General features: G+C 38.6%; 2 protein-coding genes across 4 annotated transcripts; both read right to left on the bottom strand.

Annotated features, from left to right (window-relative positions):
* Window positions 1-35: 35 nt before the first annotated feature.
* On the bottom strand, window positions 36-6970 carry CDF1 (cell growth defect factor-like protein (DUF3353)). Of its 2 annotated transcripts, none has more exons than XM_008783831.5 (5): window positions 6723-6970; window positions 6511-6602; window positions 2661-3046; window positions 480-556; window positions 36-393 (listed from the first exon to the last, which is right to left on the bottom strand). In XM_008783831.5, the coding sequence occupies exons 1-5, from the start codon at window positions 6806-6808 to the stop codon at window positions 243-245; spliced, it is 792 nt and encodes a 263-aa protein (XP_008782053.1). In that variant the 5' UTR covers window positions 6809-6970; the 3' UTR covers window positions 36-242. The 2 variants fall into 2 exon arrangements, with proteins under 2 accessions (XP_008782053.1, XP_008782054.1); XM_008783832.4 differs by having other exon boundaries at window positions 2661-3043; window positions 6723-6966.
* A 12576-nt stretch (window positions 6971-19546) lies between these two features.
* On the bottom strand, window positions 19547-20278 carry LOC148714775 (uncharacterized). 2 transcript variants are annotated; one of them, XM_088716150.1, is made up of 2 exons: window positions 20151-20278; window positions 19547-19960 (listed from the first exon to the last, which is right to left on the bottom strand). In XM_088716150.1, exon 2 carries the CDS (start codon window positions 19949-19951, stop codon window positions 19748-19750), a length of 204 nt encoding a protein of 67 aa, XP_088572276.1. In that variant the 5' UTR covers window positions 19952-19960; window positions 20151-20278; the 3' UTR covers window positions 19547-19747. The 2 variants fall into 2 exon arrangements, with proteins under 2 accessions (XP_088572276.1, XP_088572275.1); XM_088716149.1 differs by having other exon boundaries at window positions 20127-20263.
* Window positions 20279-25297: the final 5019 nt, after the last annotated feature.

Here is a 25297-nt window from a genome sequence, read left to right as displayed (position 1 = left end):
GACCTATAATTTTACTGCATGAGGACAATATGAGATTACAAAAAGGATGATAAATGGTATAAAACTGTATTTCACAGGATTCATATATCTAGGCCTGTAGCATGACAAATTAAGATAAGCAAATTCCCCTAGGGTTCAAAATTGTTGGTAACAGGAAGGCTGCTGTAACGGTTGCTGAATCTCAATGGAAGCTACATGCAAATTCAAATCCATTCTACGGATTGGCATGAAAGACAAGAGAATTACTTGAGAAAGGTACAGGCTAAAAACATGAAAACATATGATACCAGTGATGTCAGGAGTTCGAGCGTCCAAGTTGGTTGCAGAAGAACTGATGGAATCACAGGTACGAGTATGGAACCAACTACCCAGCCAACAACAAGTGCACCAAATCTGGATAAGAGGATATTGCGAATGAACAGAAGTTAGATATGTTTTGCCGCCATAATGTGGATTACTTCCGTGAAATTTTCACTTACCCAGTTATTGAAGCTCTGACAACATTCTTCATCTTGTCATTAAGAAAGTAGATGCATGCAAGAAGTGAGAGTGCAACCTGTTGCGGACACAAGTCAATCAGAGTATGTTAGTAAATGCAGGTTCTGATAGTAGTTTCTCCTTCTGAGGTTAAAATTACAATAGTTGCTCTCAGTATTAAAAAAATATCTGCATCTCACAGATATGTGTATCTCTAACAAGTCAAGTGCAAATAACCAAAAAATAGCAACCGACCATAAGCAAAACCGAACCATTTTCTTTTCCAAATAAAAAAAATGACAAACTCACTTCAAAGCAATTAGGCTTCCATGAAAAGATATTACATAGAACCAAAGGAAAGCATGAGGTAGGCTCTGATCATTCATAGGCTAAAATTATTCCGTTTAAGTCAGATTTCAAAATAACTGAAACGAACATACTTTAAGGGGGAATACAAGTTCTCTCCAAGTTGATCAACATTAACTAGCCTAGCTGAACACCTAAGAGAAAGGTTATGGAGGATAAATGTCAGGAAGAACAATGTCAGCTTTAATACCCAACACATGATAAAGTAGTAATAACCAACCAATAATATGTACATCTGGAACTAGTCAAGTGCGCATGACCACAAAATAGCGGACAAACGTAATGAAAACTGAACCTCTATCTTGTCCAAGTAGCCAAAATAACTAAAAACTCAGGTCAGCAATGAGGCTTCCCTGAGAAGATATAATGTAGAGCCAAAAGAAAGTTTTAGGTCGGCAACATAGTTGATTTTTTATAGGTGAAAACATTAACTAGCCTAGCTGAACCTCTAATGGAAAGGTTAGGGCAGATAAATGTTAGGAAGAACATGTTCACTTTATTTAACTCCACCAACAGGATAAAATAATAATATTAAACCAGAGTCATTTAGAATAAATTACTGACAACTGTGTAAATAGGCACCATACTGATCACTCTTTGAAGCAAATAAATAGTGACAATTACTCCAAAAGGCAATAGCTTTGTTCATCTTTGCTTTGTAGGTCATAAGAGTCATATGGAAGCCAACAAAAAGTAATTGACAAGATACTACAAATGGCTATGACTCATTCCCCCATGCATTGAAGAGGAGACCTAATAAGTCTTTGGTTGGGGTGGCGGGGATAAAGAATAATGGAGCAAGAAACAACCATGCAAAGCTGCATACAACTTTAAATGGTTTTAAAATATATAACAATACCCATGAATACTACCAAAATACAGGGGGAATGCAAATAAATATTGGCTATTTTTCTTATTTAATTAGAATAAGATGCAGACCTCATGACTATTGAACGTATAAATTATCTGAAGGGAAGATTTGGATTATCTTCATAACATAACCTATACCTGAACTAAATACAAAAATGAGTATGGAAGGGAAAGCAAAAGACTAAAAAGGCACTAGTGCATAGCACTGGCCAACTAAAAAGATTTCCAACAATCTCATATCAAGCTACTATGACAAATTAGAGATCCCAATTACCATCAAAACAATGGTTATACCAACCAAAAAATAGCATCAAATCCACTAAATAATATCTAGTAAGGTTTAATGATGCTGCATCCATAGTCACTTCCAATCTAGGAAATGAAAAGCACATGAAGCACATGACCTCGTCCTTATAAGTTCGAGTCAGAATAAGCCTGAAAAAAAATTATGCAGTTGGATCAATTGGATCCAAGGGGGTTCGAGCGGTGGAGTGGGTCACCCCCTGCTTCGAGACATTTGGAAGATGGTGAGGGATGGGGTGGCCTTTCAGGCTAAGCATGTATTCAGAGAGGCCAATGAGGCCGTGGACTGAGTGGCTGCTTAAGTGGCCAGCCACTCCGGGGCACTCTATGGGCTAGGAAGGGGGAGTTGCCTGGGGCACCTCGTAACATGTTATTTTCTGATTTTATTGGGTGTATCCATACTCATAATGTATGAAATACCCGTTTTAGCAAAAGAAAAAAAAAGCCAACAAAATTTTCAAACAATAGTGTTAACAATAGCAAGAGTTCCAAACAATAGTGTCAATTTGTGTATAGCATGTTGCTAAACCATAACCATCCAGCCTTTTCCCGACTATCTGTGGTTAGCTTTATGGATTCTCATTCATGTATAACATATTCTCTTCCTCAGATGAAAGTATAGAACAGATAGATAAAAAGCTTACCTGGAAAGCAGGCCCACTCTCAGCAGAATTCACTATACTCCATGCCCCCATGAAAGCAAAGAGGAACAGTCTTCGGAGGATAATGTCAGTTGGAGGTAGTTCAACAAAGCTAATCAACATTTTTACCCATGGTGGTGAGTCCTCTACTTTTTTTTTCAATTTGCTTTTCAGATTAATTTTTGATTTCTTGCGTTCTCTAAAACTCGCCATTAGTATCTTCTCATAAGCAGCTTCAATAGACTCCTCACTTCTCTCATGCCCAGCATACTGCTGCAAAAGAAAATTTCTTGCTTCTCTGATTTCTTCTTCAGAAGCATCATGATTTACACCGAGACGCTTGTAAGGATCCCATACATTCATACGAGGAAATTTAGGAATGTTCTCTGCTGAAAAAAGAACACGGTGTTTGCATAAAAGAAGGGCAAGTTATAAATGATCCCATATCAAGGATTACTATCTAACCAAAATCATTTTTATGTTCCAAAGAAATATAGGAAGAAAGCATAAGGAAAAGCATAATTCTTCCACTAAACAACATCATATAAGTAGCTTTATGATTCCACTAATCAACTCAAGTTTTATTTGGAACTCTTTTTCAATCTGATATACACGATAAATTTGGGGAGTTGATGATTAACAGGAGTCCCGAAGATGTTATGGCTGCGGCCGAAGCTTTACATGGGGAAAGCGACAATATCCCGGCGGGCGCGTGCGTGTGCCGACTGCAGAGACTACAAGCCGACGCCGGAAGCGACTTGCTTCATCATTATGTATGTTCATGTGCTAATATGAAGGCATGTAAGTTGGATCAGAACTACAGAGACCTAAGTCCATGTTGTAAAAACCTATTCAGAAGATTGGACTAAATAACCTAATGAATAGTGGACTCATAATGGACAGAATGGAGCTTGTGACTTAAGAAGTACCAATCACTGGTGTTGACAACATGATTTGAATGTTGGCTCCCGAACATCAGGGCAGAATCAGATATTAATTTTATTTTACAGCATCTAACTATTAACTATCATGTGGCTTAAATGAAGGTTCGTTTATCCGCCCCAAGAAGCTAACAAATAGCTCCAATTGGAGATAGAGAGGACGTAGAAGTCGAATATTTGTTTGGATGGATGTCATACAGGAAAAATTAGTTAACCAGTACATATAGGTGATTAGCTAATTTATGATAACAATTCCATCATATAATGGGTTTGATAGCTCTAGAAAGTTAATCTAGATATGGAGCCTAAAAAACAGTCAATGATACACCTGCATTTGCATTATATAGTATAAACTAGCATTTGTACCCAAAATGCAAATAACTGAGAGAATAAGAAACAGGCCATAACCTGCCTTAAAGTATTCACATAATAAATGTCTGTTATGAAAATCATCTAACTTGATAAATTTGCTTGATCAATTCAGGGGACAAAACCTTGGTTTACATACTGGACTGCACTGGTCCATACCAGGCATATGATATTATACCAGTAGGGAACCGGTATGAGTACCGGGGCTTAACACATGGTACAGGTAGCATATCAACTTGGCACCTTTACCCTGTGTTAGTATGATGCTGTATCATACTTGTAAGGTATCAGCACATGATCCAATACCAAGGTGCAGAACCTTGACTAGAACTAATACAAATTTCATTATTGATGAACTGCCCAATAATTAATGTTTCTCTAGCCTTCTTCCACAGAGGAAATGCTAAAAGTATCATATATCTTCACCATTTCTTCATGTACAAGTGAAATTCTTCCTTTATCAATAGAAATGCAATTATTATGTAGTACCAAGATAAACAAAAGTATGCAAAAATTATAAGAAAACGAATAATAAAAGCAAAACGAGAAGAACAGAAAAGGAAGAAAGAATGTTTCATGATGAAATACCTCTCAGATATACGTTGTAATAATGGGAATACCAAATTCAAAATAATTCTGGTATTCTGTTTCTAGTTATCATATCAAAGATAAAACCTTCCTTGGATTAAACATGCACATTTAAGTTGGCTTCCTCGTGAATGTGCTGCATTTAAGAAGCTTTAAAACACTTTCAAGTTAACTAAATACCAAAGTAAAGCACTGAACACCAATCATCCAATAAATGATGTTTGCAAAAAGGCCCTAAATTATACAGTTCATATGTTAAGAGACAAGGAGAATGTGAACTATATATCTAATTATTGCTTATCCTTATCAATAAATTTATAAGGATTGTGGAGACATTTGTTGTTATGGATAACATAGTGCCATATTTTACTTGGGAATTGACAAAAATTCCCACATTAGATAAGCGATGTTGCTAAATCCTTATATCAATACATCAAGCAGCTATAGCCAAGGTGACACGAAGACACAAGTCTGGAATTAAAAATGTTAAATATCTCGAGAAATAAAAGGATAGATATGAGATATATCAGTTCTTATATAAATAATTACAGATCTAGTGAGGTTTGCGAGAAGGGTAGTAACATATTTATCAAGTAGAAGGGGACTGTTTTCCGAGATAAATCATCCCCGAATGGCACTCCAACCAACTGATTTTTAATCCCGATGAGAAGGTCATTTGAGTCAAGTATTATTCTACATACAACACACCCTCCATGGACTGATCAATGTTATTGCGAGGTTGCAACTTCCGAGATTGGCCTATCTTTATAACACTCAAAACATTAAGGAATTAATGCAACGCCATGCTAACCCAAAGTAGGCCTACATAAGTTGCTTCTGAAATATGCAATTCTGCGCCAAAGATCCTAATTTCAAGATATTCACTATGAGTTCTTGCATATAAAACAATTCACCATTAAGTAAAGATTCAAATCCACACAGTAACCTCAGCCATTGGAAGTAATATTTGCTTGCATGAATACCTTTAGTATGATTTCAAGGTCTAAATCATGTGTTGGACTTTTAGAATTTATTTATTGTTTTTATATTTAATACTTTTGTTAAGTAAATTATTAGTCACTAGTTAGTGTTTCAATTCCTTTTATGTTCTTCTTCTGAAGGGATCTTGGACTTTCCCCAAGCGATTAATTTCCTAGGTAGATGTTCTCACCGAGATGTCTCCAAAACCTGCAGTCGTGATGAAGGGGTGTCTATACATCTAACAAGAAAATGTGTTTCTCCAAGGATGAGTCAGAGGGACATTCAAAAACTTCCATTCCTAGAATTTTTTAAAGCAAGCCTTGCATAAGTCATAGATAAACATGAAAGGAACTCTTCTCATAGATATGAGAGATAGTAAAAAAATCTTGACAGTGACTTAACTAGTTTTAGCAAAAATGATCTCTAAACCTACCAAGCAAGAACTCACTTCTGAACTTTCTAGTACATCAAAATGAGGATATCATCATTTAAAGTTTCATCTATATTTCTAGAGTTATTTTTCTTTCATTTCCAATTGCCTCTCTTTACAGAATGATTAGTAATTGCTCTAAGGCAACCCATAAGAGCATATATAATGCAACCCTAGAGAGGTCCACTATATGATATATTGGCACAAGGGAACGGAAAATTCTACTCTGAGGAAGTACCCTCCAAAAACATGCCATATATTTGTTAATTTTTTGTAGTTCTTTCCCTTTTTTTTTTGAAAAAAAGAGAATAATCTAACAACTAGTCTCATTGCATCATTACATAGCCAAACAAACATGATTTCCAACAAATTCAACAACGAGACAACAAGACGCACACCAAGTTGTTCATCAAAGACAGCAAAATTTTAGACCTAAAACTGTCTAACTTAATGTTACCTAATGAAAGAGGGAAGTAAAAATCCACCACTATCAGTATATCCTTTTCCATTTCCCTTAATTTATATGGAAAATCTCCAAGCTTACCATAGTTATAGCTGCCTCCAAGAGAAACATCCATCGTACATCTTGGACTTCTAATAACCATACCATCTACCCTCCTCGGTTCCTTTAGATTCCTGTCACGATTAAATAAAAAATAAGAACGATTCCACAAATCAACAAAGCAAGAAAATGACACGAGCATCTTAGGGATAGAGATATCAAGAATTCAGAAAAAAAAAAAGGGAGGTACTGACCAAAAACGGCGATTGTGGCGGAGAAAATGAGAGGGGGCGAGGGATACATAACAGCTCGCCGAATTGGCGGCGAGGGGGAATTTCATCTCCCCGACGAGGTCCCTGAGCCCTAAACCCCCCGTGTAAAAGAAAGGAACCGACAGGGTTAAAGGAACCCAGGGAAGAGGGAGAGAGCAAGGAGGAGGGGTTTTTTCTGATAAGGCCCAGCACTGCCGGCTGGGATGAGCGAGAAGGAGGAATTCGGGTGTCTAAGCGAGTTAACCCGATTCAGATCCATTTAAATCGGGTCAACATGAATCCTGTTCGTTCGCCAAAGGTTTTTTTTTTTTTTTGGCAAACTGGCTGCTTGCACGGTTCCAGAATAGGCACACGGATCACCTTCAGGTGGCTAAAAATGGGTTTTCATACAATATATGTACGAATACATCCAATAAAGTCCAAAAACACTAACTCACGGCTCCCTCTCCCCCACTCAAAGGGTGTACCCTGAATGATGAGCTGCAAAGGCAGCCACCCAATCGGCCACCCCATTGGCTTCTCTGAATACATGTTTGGCCTGGACGGCCACCCCATCCCTGCACATCATCCCTATATCCCGAACCAAGGGGTGGTTTGTGCCCTCACCCCTCAGCCCCTCTTGGATCCATCCAATAACTGTGGCCGAGTCGCCCTCCAGGACAATCAAGCAAGCCCGCAATACCTGCCACGCATGTCGAAGATCCGCCTAGGCAGCTCGCAACTCTGCCCCAGGGACCGACGTGCCGAACAACTGACAGCCACCTGCTGCCACTACTCTAGAGTGCGGGTCCCGTATCACAAAGCACGCACCACCCCGCACGCCTCCATCCAGAACCGATTCGCCGAAGTTGACCTTGAGGAAACTCGGGGGTGGGGGTTCCCAGGTGAAGAACACCATCTGAGGAGCTGCCTGAGCAGAGAGGGAACCCCAGGTGTCCCGAGCTATCAAAGGTCCATCTGAAGAGGGCCTGATCTCCAATGCCTGTACTCGAACGAACTCCGCAATAAACCTCGGTGACACCCTGCACTCGCCGAGGGTGTGGGCGTTTCTTGCCATCCAGATCTGATGTGCTGTGCGGGTCGCTCTGATAGCCTCCTGACATATCCGAGGGCGTGCCAACCACTTCCGTATTATCTGTAGAAACTGAAGCCTCCCGCACCAGGCCTCCTGCGGGATCCCTGCCCACTGCCATGCCGATCTCGCCCACATACACTGGAAGAGCACGTGGTCGACCGACTCCTCAGCACTGCATGTCCCGAACTCCGCTGGGATCCCCCAGCCTCGCCTGCTCAGCACTACTCTCGTCGGAAGGCGGTCCTACGCCACCTTCCATAGGAAGAGTGCCGCCCTCGGGTGAAGCCCCGACCTCCAGATCCAAGTGCAGTCCTGCCCTGGCTCATGCTCCCGCTGGATAACACGGGAAAGGTCTCCTAGTCTGACACTGGACCGGCAAGAGGTGCCCCAAACTCTGATATCTGGCCCCCCACATCCTAACACCAGAAGGGACCGGATCCTCTCAGCTAGGTATCCTCCGAACAACTGTTGTAGCTTGGCGTCATCCCATGCTGACTCTCCCGGGGCAAGAAGATCGAAGACCCGCAACCCCTCCACTGCCTCAGCATCGACCATAGACGGCTAGCACCTCAGTGGAACGGTATCCACCCATGGGTCCGCAGTCACATCAATACTCCGCCCATCACCTATCAGCCACTTGGTGTTTGCCAACACCGTCAGCAAGTACCTCCCAATCTCACGCCACATGAAGGAGACTCGCCGCCCACTCCATGCCTCCTCTGAGCCCTCGCGGCCGTATCTGGCTGCCATCACCTGACTCCACAATCCGTGTGGCTCTAACAGGAATCGAGCTGCATGCCGAGCGATAAAAACCTCGCCGCTCCAGTAGGGACGGCACCCCGAGGCCACCCTCACTGGTAGGCCGGCAGACCTGCTCCCAGGCTACCAAAATGCACCCCGCGGCCTCCGCCGTGTGACCCCCACAAGAAGCACCGAAGCAGTCGCTCGATCCTCAGCAAGGTCGTCTTCGGAACTACGGTGTTGGCCATGAGGTATACTGGCATGGACCCCAACACTGATCTGATCAATTTCAATCTCCCCATCATAGACAGGGAGGCCGCTTTCCATCCTCCCAACTTGCTTTCTACCCGCTGCACCAGACTGGAGCACTCTGCCACCCGTAGTCCGCGGCCTGTGATGGGAACTCCCAGGTAGGTCAATGTCTCCTCCTGCTCAGGTATCTGCAGAATCCCTCGAATCTCCTGTCTGATCCTGCTCTCCATGCTCGGGCTGAAGTGAACAGCTGACTTTTGGAAATTAACTCTCTGACCAGACGCCGCGCAGTAATCCGCCACCACCCTACGAAGGACCCGTGTATCAGAAACCCGCACCCTGGCCAAGAGAAAACAATCGTCAGCGAAAAGTAAGTGAGAAAGAGGACTAGCCCCCAGGGCGGGGTATAGGCCTCCAGCTCCCGGCGGGCACACACCCTCTGCAAATCACGAGACAAAATGTCAGCACAAATAATAAACAAATATGGTGATAGAGGGTATTCCTGATGCAACCCCATGGTGGACTCGAAGAAAGGTGACGGTGTGCCTTTGACTAAGATAAAAAAATTTGGCCCCCTAACACACCCCAGGACCCAACCGATCCACTGCCTGTGGAATCCGTACGCCTCTAGTGCCTGCTGAAGAAATCTCCATCTGATCCTATCGTAAGCTCTCTCCATATCCAGCTTAATAGCCATCAAGCTACGTCGCTTCGATGCTCGCTGAAAATCCCACATCATCTCCTGGGCCAATAGAACATTATGGGAAATGTTTCTGCCAGCTATAAACGCCCCTTGCTCCTGGCTAATGATGCCAGGCAAAAGGGACTTCATCCTTCCTACCATTATTCTTGCCATAACCTTATACAGGATTGTGGCACAGACTTATGGGCCTGAAGCGACAGGGCTCTGCCGCCTCCTCACGCTTCGGAATGAGCGTGATGAAGGTAGCCTTCCAATCCTCCGGTATCACCGCCTGAGAGAAGAAGCACTAAATATCCCCTAGCACCGCTGTCCGAATGATACCCCAATACTGTCGAAAAAAAAACGGGGGAAAGCCGTCAGGTCCCGGGACCTTGTCTGGAGCCAAAGCCCAGACTGCTTCCTGTACTTCCTGTGCCGACACCGGTCGGACCAGGGTTGCATTCTCATTGTCCTTGATTCCCACATCCACCCTCGGGGGGTGGTCTCCGTCGCCGGAATTCTCATCCTCCGTCCATCTGGCGCGGAAAAAATCAAGCAGAATCTGTCGAATGGCAGGCTCACCTTCCACCCGATGTCCAGACCCGTCTCGCAGCAAGATGTGCTTCAATCTTTCTTTCTTTCTTTTTTCTTTTATATTATTTTTTTAGTACCCCGGCAGGTCACACTAATCTTGCGTGAGTATTGCCTACTAAGTTAAAAAACAAAATACTCCATAGTGGTGGAGGGACAAGTATACAACGGGTCCAAAAAATCTCTTCAGAATGATGAGCAACAAAGGAGGCGATCCTGTCAGCAGCTCTCTTCGCCTCCCGAAATGTTCTTCAATTTTTGAGGTAACAATGCCGCCGTCCATAGCACTGCTCCACCATGATTAGTCATAAATGATGCCATTCAATCAGCTTCTTTGTTAGCTTCATTGTTTTCTTCTCTATAGATATGTCTAGTTCTGCAAAAGATGCAATTCAAATTCCAGCAAGAAGAGGCTGGTGTCCAGGTACTCCATCCCCATCCTATTTCATGAAATCGGAAGGAATTTTTTTGGTACAAATACGTCGAAGGAATTCCGAGGCTTATAATTTGCGGGCCATGTAAGGGGAACGGTCATAGGTTAGGATCGAGTTAAGGTGGATTTTTGCAATCTAGGAGGCAGGGAAGTAACCAAAGTATTTTACCGTTGTTTTGGTTGCTTCATCAAAATTGATTTTGTGCAAGTTTGCTGTACCCTTGTACGCCCAAATTGATCAAAGGTTTGGATCTACTTGGAACTCAATTCAAGAAGATCTGGAATCAAATCAACAATTTGAAGTTTATATTTTCTGTTCAATATTATAGTTATTTCCACAACGATGGGACTCTTATAGGATCGTAATTTTATTTATATGAAAAAGGTCTCTCACGTGTTGTTGAGATTAGGGCCTTGTCATTTATCGATGCTAATTTCATGTAAATTACTTAGATGGCTAATGATGTGCTTTTGCAGGCAAACATAGACGCCAGACAAATGCTGGTGTGATTCTCTTTGTCCCAGAGTTGAAGGATTCCTTTCAATTTTAATTTATGATCCAAAATAGTTTGAGTGATCGCTAGAGTTTTGGCACATGCTATATATATAAATTATGAAGATACAACCAGCGGTAACATGCGGTAAGAAAGGATGAGAAAAGAAAGGAGATAATGGAAAGCAAGAAATTCACTTTATGGTATGTTGCACCATACCAAATCAGACAGTGTGAGGCATCACTTTTTCTTCTCCTTCTTCTTCTTCTACTCTTTCTTCTTTTTCTTCATATTAGTTTGATACTAATACATGATACGAAAAACGTACTAATATTCAGTATACTAAATTGGCTCTATACTGTACTGACACTAAATTGGCTCTATACCGTATCGACATAGTGACAGTATAGCATTGGTACGAGGTTTGGAACTGAGATGGTGTATCTTGATTTATTTATAATTTTTTTTTCTATTCTCATGTATCCGCCTCACCCTTAAGGGCCAATTTTAATAAGCATCAAACCCTCGTTTACTTGCCCAAGTGGCAAAAGGTGATACCACATGAGCAAGTGATAGGCGGTTCTACTTATGAGATTTGGAATGCATTGATTCAAAATCATAATAAAAGAAAATGCGGTGGCGGTAAGAAACCTAAATAAAGGGAGATATGCTATTAGGACTAAAATAAAAAACCTAAAATAGATGGAGAGATCTTGGGTATTTATATAGAACTAAGAAACCTAAAAAATATCTTTTGGCTAGTCATTTTGGGTGAGATTCTGAGTTGTTACAAATGATATCAGAGCGGACTAAAGAACACTGCAGTATGGATTCATTGAGGCCGATCACGAGCTGATCGTGGTGTTTGTGATTAGATTTGAATAGATTTAGACTCTTAGTCTGACAAGAACGTCGGGGCTTAAATAGAAATAGTATGTGAGGACCATACAAGCATGTGTTTAGTCTATCTTGGATTAAGAAAAAGAAACCTAAAAAATATCTTTCAGCTATAGTTATTTTGGGTGAGGTCCTAAATTGTTATATGCTTTGAGTATTCTATATTTATATAGTATATAATTTGTGTGCTTATTTTATAGACTATTAAATGTTTTTTTTTCCAAGTAATCCGTCCTGCCAACTATGGGTTTCGGCTTTCCCAATATACCATGTTCTAGCAGATTGGTTTTGCTGTTTTTTATTTAATTTCTCAGGCATTTTTCCTACATTCTTGGACCTGATATGATGCCTTGATAGATTTCCCACCTTTTTGAGCAAAATGGTGGCTCCTATATATCTTTTGATTCTTCTAATGCCTTCCGCTCGCAAGAGTCATGGGTTTGAAAGGTCAGGTGACCTTAACAGAAAAGGACATTGGCAATACGTCTGAGTTCAAGGATGAGACACTCATGTCTAATATCAATGCGTCCATAATGTCAAAGCATAGCTAATCCGCGCGCGCCGTTCGTTCTCCTTTGTCCTCGAACCTATCCACGTCTCTCACAATTGCGCACAAACTTTTCTCGAACGGTTGTACTTCAACTCTGTCCTTTAGAACCGGTAGAATTGTTGCCTACTTTTGCACGGAAAGAAAAGCTTCAAAGTGTGACCAATCTTGTTGAAATCATTGCAAACTTCTTCTGAATTAAATAAATTCTTTTAGTATTGTGGTGGTTTAGGGTAGTTGTATTGAGCCTGAGGCTCGGTAGATCAATGAGTACTGCTTATTTGCTTGGAAAGTAATGACTAGTCTTCAATTGATTTTTTGAATTTGGGTGGAAACCGAAAAGTATGAGAGGCTCTTTTCTTAAGAAACGTTAGCTGTCTTTGTGTGTGAAGCGTGAGAAAGAGAGCGCTCGAGCTTGTAGCTTTCTTATTTATGAGAAAACTAATTTTGAATCCTGATTTATAATTTTTTTAATAAAATAATTTATCATGAACGCCATAGATACGGCGCTGCCATCGAAAACTTCTGATAATGCATAAAAGAGAAAAAAATTGGAAGATCAAAGCTAGAAAAGCTATACATATTCTCATAATGAATATCGATGAAGACAATTATCAACATATTCAAGATATAGAAAAGATGAAGAAGGTACAAGATATTTTTGATGTGCTCCACTCAAAATCTAATAAGACTATGGTTTAATTTTTAAAGAACAAGTTTAGTGCTCTCAAATAAGATAATCTTACTACATTCCAAATATTGTGTTAAATAAAAAAATTATTTGATAAGCTCCGCACACTTGATCGAAATTCTCATTATGATGAAAATAAATAACGTAAAATGTTGGTTCAGGGTTTGAAAAAGAAGTATCGTGCTTATATGCTTGCTATTTTTGGATAGCCTAAACAATCTATATTAGTATAATTAGAAAATATATTTGTTAATTAAAAAACAATTAATATTTTGATACATGATTTGATTATATCCCCTCAAAAGGAAGAGATCTTATTTTCCAATAGTAAAAATAAAAATAAGAAGTAGAATAATAATTTTAAAAATTCAAAAATAGGCTAATTGGAGAATATAAGAAGAATAAAAATTCTAATAAGAAAAAAATTACAAATTCAAGAAGAATTATCATAGATGTGGAAAATTTGGAAACAAAATTCAAGATTGTAGAGGGAAGCTAAAGCAATCTAATGTTGTGTCCTTTACATCAGAGCATGGGGAAGAGACTGATAATTGGGCTTTCACTATTTCTATTGTTGATTCTTATCGTTTTGATAACCAACATGTATGTGATTCTATTTTCTCGGATGTGTCAAATATTGATTTTGGTCGTGATTAAATTATTGATCTGGATATTCTAATCATCTTACTGACCCTAGAGAGATATTTAATTATCTACATGATTATATCGATTCTGATGCTATCTCTACTATTAATGATTCGTTTTATCCTGTCAAAAATATTGGTGATTTATCTTTTACATCCTATTATTTTTTTATTTTTATAAATAATGTTATGTGCCTGGCATGAAGAAAAATTTGATTTTTATTTCACAAATCTTGGACACATGGTATTCTGTTCTATTTTGGCCTAATGCTATGGAGATTTATGCTAATATTAAAGCTTCTAGAAAGCTTATTACTCAAGGTAAGAAAATGAACAAGCTTTATGTTATGTTTGCTAGCAATTCTTATGTTTATCAAACTTTTAAAAATGATATTATTGATTTATTGCATGCTAGATTAGCTTATATGAATTATAATAAACTTCAAGATATGTAGACCAAGGGGCTGATTAATGGACTTTCCAAGATAAAGGTGAATACTAGCACTATTTGCACTGGATGTCAATATAAAAAGATGCACAAGCTATCTTTTAAAGAAAGCCAAACAAGATTTTTTAGGCTGTTACAATATATACATTCAAATCTCACGGGTAGGACGACTACTTTATATTTCATTGTTTAAGGTATATAGTTATCTTTATTATACCTGGATCTATTTTGTTAAAAAAAAATCAGAAGTGTTTAAGAAATTTTGTCAATTTTAAAATGTGCTTGAAAATCTTTTTAAATTAAAAATTACCTGCTTAAGAATCGATGGAGGTGGCGAATATGTTTCAAACAAATTCTCTATTTGATTAGCTATAGTATATGTAAACAGTTTACTTGCCCACATGCTCTTAATCAGAATAGTATGGCGGAGAGAAAGAACATGCATCTATTTCAGACTATCTGTAGTATGATTCATGCAAAGAATATGAAGCAAAAATTTTGGATAGAATGCATACAAATAGTAGTATATGTTATTAACAAAACACCTTTGAGAACTATTGACCACATGACTACCCATGAAAAATTGTTTGGAAAGCGTCCTAATATTTCTCATCTTCATGTACTTTGTGTGTGATTATGATGAGTTCTCTAATAAGTTAGATAAGAAGTATGTCCGATGCATGTTTCTTAGCAATGATGAGATTAGGAAAGGTTGGAGATGCATTATTTCTAAGACAATAAAGATTTATATCTCCAAACATACTATTTTCAAGAGAGCTCTTTTGGTTGATGTTCTGATGGATTCTCTTTTCCAATCGGTAAACTTAAACCAGTTGTTGATGAAGACCATGTCTTAGAGGGATGTTGCCCCAAAAAAAAATTGTCAACCTTCTTCTTCTTCTGCAGCTCAATAGCCAGAGTCTTCTCCATCTTTGGCTAATTGCAAACATATGCACACACCAATTGAATCAAATTTAAAGTTAAGCAAAAAGCAATGCATTTTTTTTAATGATCCTATCATGTATAGACAAGTTGTGGATAGTTTGATTTATTTGACTATCACCAAGCCTGATATTTTTTATGCTATTGGCATTGTTAGCCGATATATGCAGAGTTTTAGGTAGCCATATCTGGATGCAATTTTACAGATCCTGAGGTATATTGCTAAGATTGTTGATTATGGTATTTTATATACTAATAATTCTTTATCTAGGCTGGCAGAATACAAATTATATTGGTAATGTGGACACATGGAGATCTACCACTGGTTATTCTTTCAGCTTGAGATCCAGCATTGTTTTTGTTGGGAACTCTAGTGGTCGCATACATATATTTTTAAAAATTTTATAGTGGAATCATGAATTAAACTATTTAATTTCTATGCATGCTAGAGATCATATCTCTACAACAAAAATAGATCCAGAATTTTAAACATTTATCCTAAATAAGTAGGCATGATTCCATGTCTAACATGTAGTCATGCAGAATTTCAGCAACCTAGTTGATTTCTAATCCTAATTTTTAATGAGATTAGATCTCATACCTTTTTGCTTTGAGAACTTTGATGATGCCTTGATTACCTTGTATAGCCGCACACGTATCCGGCTTCTACGGATAGTTCACGCAAAGCTCTAGAAAGATCCACAACGGCATGAGTGCTAGCTCGTGCAGAGGTGCTGCAGTGGCTGAACTTTTCTCCCTCGAAGTACTCAACTTTGATTCTTCTTCGAGAGGATGAAGGATGGAGATGAAGGAGAAGAAGGAGGAGAGAAAGTGACTGGCTCTCAGAATTTTTTCAGAATTTTGAACCCTTTCTAAAGACCATCTTTTTCAAACCCTAGGCATGGGGGTCTTTTTATAGCCAAAAGATCCCCCACGCCTCACACCTCTTTTGGCCGACAAATTTGGCTGATAAAATTTTCAAAAAATTCTAGTGAATCGGCAGCTAAGAGATGAACAAATTCTCTTTTAATCTTGTGCTAAGAATCCATCCCTAAAAATCAGGAGGTTGTTGCACCCCAAATTTCAGCTGCACGCCACCCTATTTGATGCATCATGCAGTCCCTACAAATTAGGGATTTGATTCCTATCTTTTTAGGAAGATTTTAGGTGCCATATTTTTCTAAAAAATAGCCCCACGTCTCCTCTTTCTCACGCCAAAAACTGGCCAAAATAAAGAGGATAGGCACCACTTCTTTTAGGGATAAGGATGAGGTGTCTTTCTTCTTCAAGAAAGAAAACTAGGGTCTTAAATTTTAGGAATTCTTCTCCATAATAAATTTTGATTATTCGGACTCTTAATCCTCATCAAATAAGGACTCTTAATTGACTTGAGTCAAGCCCAATCCAATTGGATCAAGTCCGATCAATTAGGTTATGCTCAATCGGCTCGGATCGAATCCGATCGAATTAGGTCAAACCCTAATTTAGCCTAAATTGAATCTAATTCAATTTGGCTTAATTAAAGTCCCATAATTCAATCAAATTGAATTTATTAGTAATTCAATTACTAATTAACCCTCCAATAATTCAATAATTATTTTAATGCAACTTTTGCTTAGGATAATTTGTCAATTGAATTGACTAAATTATCCCTGAATGATTCTTAATCATCAATCGGCCATTTGATCAACCTAGAAACTTCTATACGTGTGACCTCATAGGTTCGAACCTAAGCCGGTAGCACAAAATAACTTCTTGTACTAATCGAAATGACCATCTAACAATGGTACCCGACGTCCGGATAGGCCGAATATATGCGAAGCAAATATTCTGAAATCCTGGACTATGGTTACTGTATAATTTATCCCTTCGACTCCTAATGCCAGGATAACTTCAGAGTTCTGTCAACTCTGTAATAAGTACATCCTCTATGTGATCAACTTTAGAAATCCTATAACTCCTCACAAGGATTACTCTGGTCAAGATTTTGCTAAATTGAACACAAAGCATTATCTCCTATTTTCAGAAGGGGTCAATTTCATCTTGACTCACGCACTGATTTCGCAAGTACTTGACTGCACCCAGTAACCTTCCGTTCCAGAATTAGAAATTCTGCTAGTCCGGTACCAAAGTACAGCGAGTTGCTTACTAGTCACTGTGGTGATCTCAGGTCTGAGGCATACTTATACCTATATCCACTCGGAACATCTTTCGATAGTAGAGTGTTTCGGAATTGGTCACGTTCTATGAAATATACTTCTACACTTCACCTGTGCGATATATCAGTGTCTCCACACTCCTTGGTTAAGAGGACAACGTACCAACGTATATGTCTCAAAACGACCTAATCTCGACAATGCTATCGTCTTATTAACAGCAAATTATTTGGTCGCAAACAGGTTTAAGGACTTGAAGATAAATCCTTCTTTATCATAAAACAAGTCCTAAGGACTTCATCATATAAGAGTTTATTTGAAGATGTACAATGAAATGATGAACAATGCTAAATAACATTTTATTAATTTGTCAATTCATTTACAAAAGTCAATCATCAGCACACTGATGATTGACTCTTAGGATACAATTTCTAATAGTTTTTTGGTGTAGTATAAGACACCCTACTATTGCATTGTCTTCCATAGAGATAGAGTATTATGTTGCAGTGATAGCAGCTCAAGAGTTGGCCTGGCTCACAAGGTTGCTTGGTGATTTAGGTTAGGATACCGACTATATTATTTCTCTTTATTGCCATAATGAGAGTGCTATCTATTCAGTGAGAAATATGATGTTTCATACAAGCATAAAACACATTGAGATTCATTATCAATTCATTAAAGAGAAATTGTTGATTTGCTTCTAGTTTCCACAAAGAATCAGCTAGTACGTATCTTTACTAAAGGATTAGTGGTTGAGCGGTTTGAAGATTTACGCAACAAGCTCGACATTGCTAGCATGGAGTTTGTAATGAGGAAGAGTGGTGAAGTCATTACAAACTTCTCTTGGATTAAATAGTTTTTTCTTTTATAAGAATTGCGGTTGTCTAGGTTCCTTATATTGAGGCTTAGGCTCAATATACCTATGAGTATTGGTTGTTTATGTGGATGGCTGAGCATTAAAGTTTGACTTTGTCAAAGGCTTGGAAAGTGGTCGTTAGCCTCCCATTGGGTTTTGAATTTGGGTGGGAACTGAGCAAGTATGAGGGGCTCTCTTCTTAAGAAATGTGAGGCAACTTCGTGCGCGCGCGAGGCATGAGAGAGAGAGAGCTTGTGGCTTCCTTGCTTGTGAGAGAGCCAAGTTTGAATCTCGGCATAATTTTTTTTTAGTAAAATAGTTTTCTTCTCTCCTAATTTTTTGTTCCAATATCTTTTCTTATTGTTTTGATGTTTTTTTTTAAATCCTAGACCGATACATTCGATCTACACCGAATAGCACGCTGTTCTACACATCTTTCAACTAGCAACTGGTATTAGGGTTCCCTTTTTCCTCAGTCTAACATCTAATTAAAATAGACAAGCAGAGCATCCAAATTTTAAGTATGAGAAAAAGAGGATTTTTTTAAAAATCAAATACTTCAGTACAATTAGGAAATTTAATAATATATTTGTCACAATCAATTAGGAAAAGCATACATAACTAACTAGTTTGTGTTTGGACCTTTTTTTTTCCCACAATTTTTAACTACTTCATTACTTCATAAGACAAAAGTCAGAAAACTTCATAAATTCTAGCCTGGACATTCAAACAAGACCAGATGCGGATGTCTGACCCGGAACTTTCGTATTAGACTTTCATTTTAAATTGGAGGATAGTGATAGCCCCAAGGAAATCGTTATCGATATTCAGGCCACCATAAATTTCTGGCCGCAGACAAAAGGACGACTAACATTAAAAGTTGGCCTAAATTTTCAAGATCTATCTTTCCAGACCGAGTCCCCGAAAGCAACGGAGTGGATATGCAGCTTCCATTTCCCTGCTTTATCTATCTTGTTACTGGCGGAGAATAAAGGGTAAGCCAGAAAAATCACGGTGGCCATTTAAGATAGGAGCCCTACTTTTTGCAGCTCAGTAGCTAGCAAAATAAGCTAGGAAAAGAGGCACTGGTGCATGGTTCCCCTTAAGAACTGTTCTTTCCAGAGCCTGTATCAACGTATGAGCCTTGGAGCAGTTGAGTTATATTTATTAAACATAATTCAAAAGAAAAAACGATATTTTTTCAAAAAAAAAGCTGCTAAATGACAGTGAATATAAACATGCTAATATTAGCCGAGTTAGCATATAATTTTTATTGATCTAATCAAATTATATGATGATCCTTGAAAGACCTCCAATCTACTCATACTCTTTGTTTGCAAATCAAAAAGAACAAAGATTCTTGGCATCACATGCTGAATCTTAATAAAACCCAGATAAAATATACAACTATACTAGTTTTTTTTATACATAGAAAGCACCATACTTGTTCATGACCTCCATGGAACATGAAACTAATCATGGTGTGTGGGGAAAGATAAAGGGACCATGGTGCACAGTTGTGTGCAAATCAAAACAGGTACAGAGCTACACATGTAGATCAGAAGGCATAACCCTTGTGGCCTAGGGAATCGGCCGTCTTGAGGTTCTTGGCTATGAGCTTCCGAGCCCTCCTGCTTCGGATCTCCACCCTCATGCTGTCTGTCTTGTCCATCTTGTCATAAGGCTTCTTCGCCTTCAATGATTTCAGTTTCGACTTGAGACTGCCCACCAGCCTCTCCAGTTGGTGGCCCATCATCACCATCGTTCCAACCTGTGGTAATAACACATGATTCAATATATGTGAGCTTAACCAAGAGTGTGAAAGGGTATGAGTGATAAAGCTTATTACAAAGATGTGTCTGCGTGTGTTGAGAGAGGGTGAGAAAGAGAGAGAGAGAGAGAGAGAGAGAGAGAGAGAGAGAGAGAGAGAGGCGAACCTAGATGGAGGAGAGATTGGTTACCAGGTAAGAGGGAGAGGAAGGTAGAGCCTGAACTTGCTCGGGGTTGTCATATTCTTATACTAGTTCGGCTTCCAACGGTACCCTCAATTCTTCGAGGTACGTACAAAAAAATGTCCAACAAGTCATAGTTATTTTTCGTCTCTCAGAAAAAACGAGTCATAGTTATTTTTCAAGTAAACAATTAAACTTAATTTTGACAACGTTTAAGTCTAAACCGAATTGCTCTGCCGTACAGATATCTCGGACCACATGGCGTAGACCGTAGAGCTTGTGAAAGGGTGGGTGGGTTGAAGTTTCATTGCTTAGTTAATAGTTCATAAGGTGGGGATCAATTGACAATTCTATTATGAAGGCCAAAACCGTGACAACAACCGATGGGACAAATAAAAATTATTTATTTTTCAAGATAAATGATGTGGTGGCTATCTATAATAAAATAAAATTCTAAAGTATAAAAGCCATGCCACAGAAAATGCAAACTTAAAATTTAGATACACAACTTGACGTGGGTGTCCAAGACCTTTGGATATAATTCCACGCCTTCGTAGCACCCAGCTACACCACAAGGCAAAATGTACATCATGCAAGCTACAGTGGATCTTAATTCTTAGCAACGAGGCCGACAAGGGCATAAATATGTGAAACAAGCCATTTACGACCGAGATAGAGCCTGTGCTCCTGTTAGTTCGTGGACTTTCGTATGACTGTCACATAGTGATGACACGCAATATGATTAGAAGAGTCAATCTGATCGGCTCTGGGCCATGGTACAGCTAATATATTAATTTCAACTGTATCTCGGGCAGCAGGTGCCAGGAACAAGTAGATATCACGACTGGAATCATTTTTAATATGCTTGCTCCAAGTCCTAAGCACGAGTTAGATATTTGTTGTTTATATATACAGTTAATTTTTGCATGTTTCCATCCATATATAGGTATGTGAGGTGGCATTCATTGCGCTACGAAGCAATGAAAGAAAAGTATGAACATTTTACTTGTGCCTAAAGACCTTCGTAACGGTAGCATTCATGGGGTCATCTAGGAGGAAACTTAATGGGGGACGATGAAATGGGAGAGGGCCTCCAGAGTAACGCCTACCTAATATTCCAGCAGATCCCCACTTCTGAGGCGCAAACACCGTTGCAGTCGATATCACGGCTTCGAGGTGCAAACAAGGAGATACTTGTGTGATGGCACCAGCAAGGCCACAAAAAATTTTCCCTTTTTTTTTTTTTTTTACTTTTTCTTCTATTTCACATCCCTCATTGGTGAGAATTGTCCTCAGCTGAGTCATGGTCTATCTCTTGTCCAATACCAATCTGCTTAAGTTGTTGTCCGGATGTTTGGAAAATTTCTTCGAAAAATGCAAGACGGAAGGGGAGGTGTTTACTTGGTGGCTTGGGAGGTGCACTGTGACCCTTGCAGCAGTAAGAGCTTAGGCATTTGCTCTTTACTTGTGGGAAGAGAGGCCTTGGCAGCCAGACATGTGGTCCGATATCTGCTTGAGCCCTTCTCCAGATTTCAAGCTTCCTTCTCGAGATTCTTCCTTCAACTTCCGCTGAGAGGAGTCGTTGGAAAGCCAAGTCGGACCGAGATATGAGTTCTTCATCTCCTCCTCTTTCTTCTTTAGTGTTTTGGGCATTCGTTCCCTTTGATTTGAGCCGGCAATCGCCGGAGCTTCATCCGAAACAGAGCACCTCTATTTTGGTCTTCTTCCGCAATGATTAGCCACCATTGACTGCTGGGTTTGGCCGAAGTTGCGGCCGTCCGAGACTGCCGTCAGGTGGGCAGTTGGGTCGCCGTTGCTGCCACCTATTACCGGCGAGGGGGAAGGAAGAAGAGACACAAGAAGAAGGATTCTTCCCTCTTCTCTATTTTCTCTCTCCTCTTTCTACTCTCTACTTTCTCTCTCTAGAATATCTATGGAATCCAGTATCGGGTCTTGTCGACCTGATCTACGAATTCGAATTGACCCTGCAAAGAGTCGTGATCCGCCTTGGTGCCCGGGTTGCCTACTAGACTGATCAACTCGGTCCTATTGAATGTTCTTATAATTTTTGTTGATGAACCATATTGATTAATCTTGGCCCTAATTGAGTTCGATTCATTGAGTGAATTGTTTAGACCTGACCCACACGAAACCACCGTACAATCTATCAAGTCTTCTCGAATTATTTTATTAAAGTTATTAATTAAAAATTAATTTTATTATTAATATTTCAAATAGGTCTAGCGGAGTCGCCTAGCAAAGTCTGACAGTCTAAAACAAAATAGGTAAGTAGATCTCACACTCCTTATTGTTTTTCAAATTATCATATTTTTCATGCATATAATATTGCCAACAAAGATGTCATGTTTTCTTAAAATTATGTATCAGCATATATATTATGAAAATCATGCTTTATTATGAAAAAATAGTTCCATGAATGTTTTAATGAAAATAACTTTATTATGAAATATGAATCTGATCATACCATTTAGTGTTTTTCATCTATTTATGCGTATGTTTTAAGAAAAAGATATAAGTTTTCTAAAAGCTCTCATATAGCTATGTATGATTCCTAAAATTGAAAAAAACGATACCCTGGAGCTAGTATCTAACAAAAATGGTCCTCTACCAACGGATTAAAGTGGTAACGAATATGAACTATGATATCTTGTTGATTATGAAATGACCCTATCACGGGTTATAGTGACCATAGTACAAATATTTGTGAGCAATGTTTTGATTCGTGATAGGGTTAAATAGCATGAAGAATGATTTACGAATTTATTTGCAATATAAACTTGGAACTATGTTTTTGGAAGATGGATGATTTGTTCATGCATGATTTGCTTTATGACTTGTTTTGATATATTGTACTATAAAATGCTTTATTTTTTTGATACCCGTTATTTTTTTTTAATAATGCGCTGACATGGAAAAATTATTGCCTAATCCGATAAGGTAATGTAATATTTACTTACTGAGCCATGTTACTCATATATCTCTATTTTTATTTTTCTCTCATCAGACGAATAGGGTCGATAGGAACAAAAGATGGTCTAGGCTTGGAGTTCGTACTAGCAAGCATGATGATTTTGTAGAAGAACTTTAGTATTTTAAATTGACTATGAATTTGTACTTAATAATTTTTTGAATATTGAGAATTATGGATTTGGTATTTATGTTTGGATTTAGATGCTCTGAACCAGTATTAATTGCATTTAATGGATAATGAAATTTGACTTTTATTTATTATACTTTGTTTGAGATGAATTTGAAAGTTAAATGAAATATTTAGCTTCGTGTTATCGTGGGTTGTACCTCTGGATAGCAAGGCCATATTATATCCCGAATTTGGGGTGTGGCATTTATAAAACTAATTTGTTATATTATTTTTTATTGTTCAATATGCTCTTAATCTTGGCCTCCATATCGGCAGACAAGCAGACACATGCACCTTCGACTAATTCTAATCCCAATTGGGAGAAGGGTGTGCCACATTGCAACAATGCGACAAACACATAGTTAATATTGCATCAATTAGATATACAGAAGAGTATTTGCAAATTCATACAAAAGGTAAGATTTCATCATGTGCTATATATATAGTCCATGCCAATGACTTTGGGACGGTTTACCTAAAACATTAGGTAATATTTGTGTTCCATTAGGACTTGTCTGTTAAAATGTATTCCTGAGTTTGAATTGGAATCGGCTAGGGCTGCAAATGGTCGGGTTGATCCATGACCCAACTCGACCCGACCCGACCCGCTTAGACTCAATCTAACCCGATTTAAAGGATCCATGGGGTCGGGTCGGGTTCTAAAATTAGACTCGTTCCATTTTTTAGGTCAGGTCTAGATTTATTAAATTCTAACCCGCCTCGATCTGACTCGACCCGACCCGAACCTGGTACACCGTTAAGGCCCACGGGGTGTTTAAGGGTCCCTAACTCGCTATTTCTCTAATCTTTTCTTATATTTAGGGACAAGAGGAACGGAAGAGACCGTCTTTATGTATTGTTACATGCCATAAATTTTACATTAAGGCTTAAAAAAAACTAACTACAGAGAATGACAAGTATAGGGATCCAACCCAATCCTAATTCGGACCTGACCTGGACCCAAGTTTTTTGGGTTTGGGCTAGGTTATACATGGTCCCGATCCAAATGACCCATTGGATCAAAAATTTTAGCCATGGACCCGACCCAATATTCTATTGGGTTGGGTTTGGGTTCAATATTAGAATCGAAACAAGAAATCGGATCTGATCGGGATCACTTATGACCCGATCCAAGCCAACCTATTTGCACCCCTAGAATCGGCTAACCATGTACTAAAATTAAATACTCTTTTGTCTAAGAACCTTTTTGGTAATGTCCAGATTTAAATATAAAAAAATATTGCCAAGTTTAGCTAATGTCGGCAATATCTATACCGACGTGACATTGTTTGATCTTAATATAAAATGTCTTACCTGATTTACACATATTATTATTCTATAACAATAATAAACTTTTATGAGATATTTACGTCCCATAGCAGAGTAAATGTAATTTGTATGCTGATATTTGACAGTACTCACATTTTTACATATGACTCCTTGTATAACCTTAATATTACAACTCCTCGCCGCGTCAGGATATCCATAGCACTCTTAAAAGCAAACAATCCTGATTTTGGTTCTCCAGATTTTGGTAGGACACTTACCTAGCAAAATATCTAAAATACCCTCTATAATTAACACTAATTTTTAATTAACACGTACTTATGATGATAAATATGAAGTATTCAAAGACTATCAATCTCATTAAATAAAAAAGGAAAGCAAGATTAAGTATCTAAGTGCTGGATTAGGACTAAAGTAGGAGATAAAATTTGCTTGGAAGCAGGCCAGATAAAGAGCCCATTCCCGTCCATATAATGATGCTATAATTTCTACTTGCTCTACTCAAACATATCAATAGAGTTGCATGCTAAATTGATATTAATCCAACATTGTCTTTTCTCTTAAATTATGAATAAAATGAAGGCATGCTTGGCAGTGCACAGTTCTATAAGTTATACCCGATAACGCTACAGAGAACAGTTTAATATATTTGACCTATATGATTTGGCATGTCGGATTCTGGTTGAATTGCCATTATTACTAAATTATG

The sequence above is a fragment of the Phoenix dactylifera genome, chromosome 2 (assembly GCF_051530095.1).
Source record: "Phoenix dactylifera cultivar Ajwa chromosome 2, Ajwa_hap1_PhDact_Kaust_v1.1, whole genome shotgun sequence".
NCBI classification, from domain to species: Eukaryota; Viridiplantae; Streptophyta; class Magnoliopsida; order Arecales; family Arecaceae; genus Phoenix; species Phoenix dactylifera.
Note: the sequence above shows the minus strand (reverse complement) of the source record. Positions and strands in the feature narration are given on the sequence as shown.

Coding starts and splice junctions, on each gene's coding strand:
- CDF1 (XM_008783831.5), bottom strand. CDS start 6,808: ATGAAATTCCCCCTCGCCGCCAATTCGGCGAGCTGTTATGTATCCCTC. Junction 557..2,660: donor AGAGTGGGCCTGCTTTCCAG/GTAAGCTTTTTA, acceptor TGTCCGCAACAG/GTTGCACTCTCACTTCTTGC. Junction 394..479: donor GTCAGAGCTTCAATAACTGG/GTAAGTGAAAAT, acceptor CCTCTTATCCAG/ATTTGGTGCACTTGTTGTTG.
- LOC148714775 (XM_088716150.1), bottom strand. CDS start 19,951: ATGGTGATGATGGGCCACCAACTGGAGAGGCTGGTGGGCAGTCTCAAG.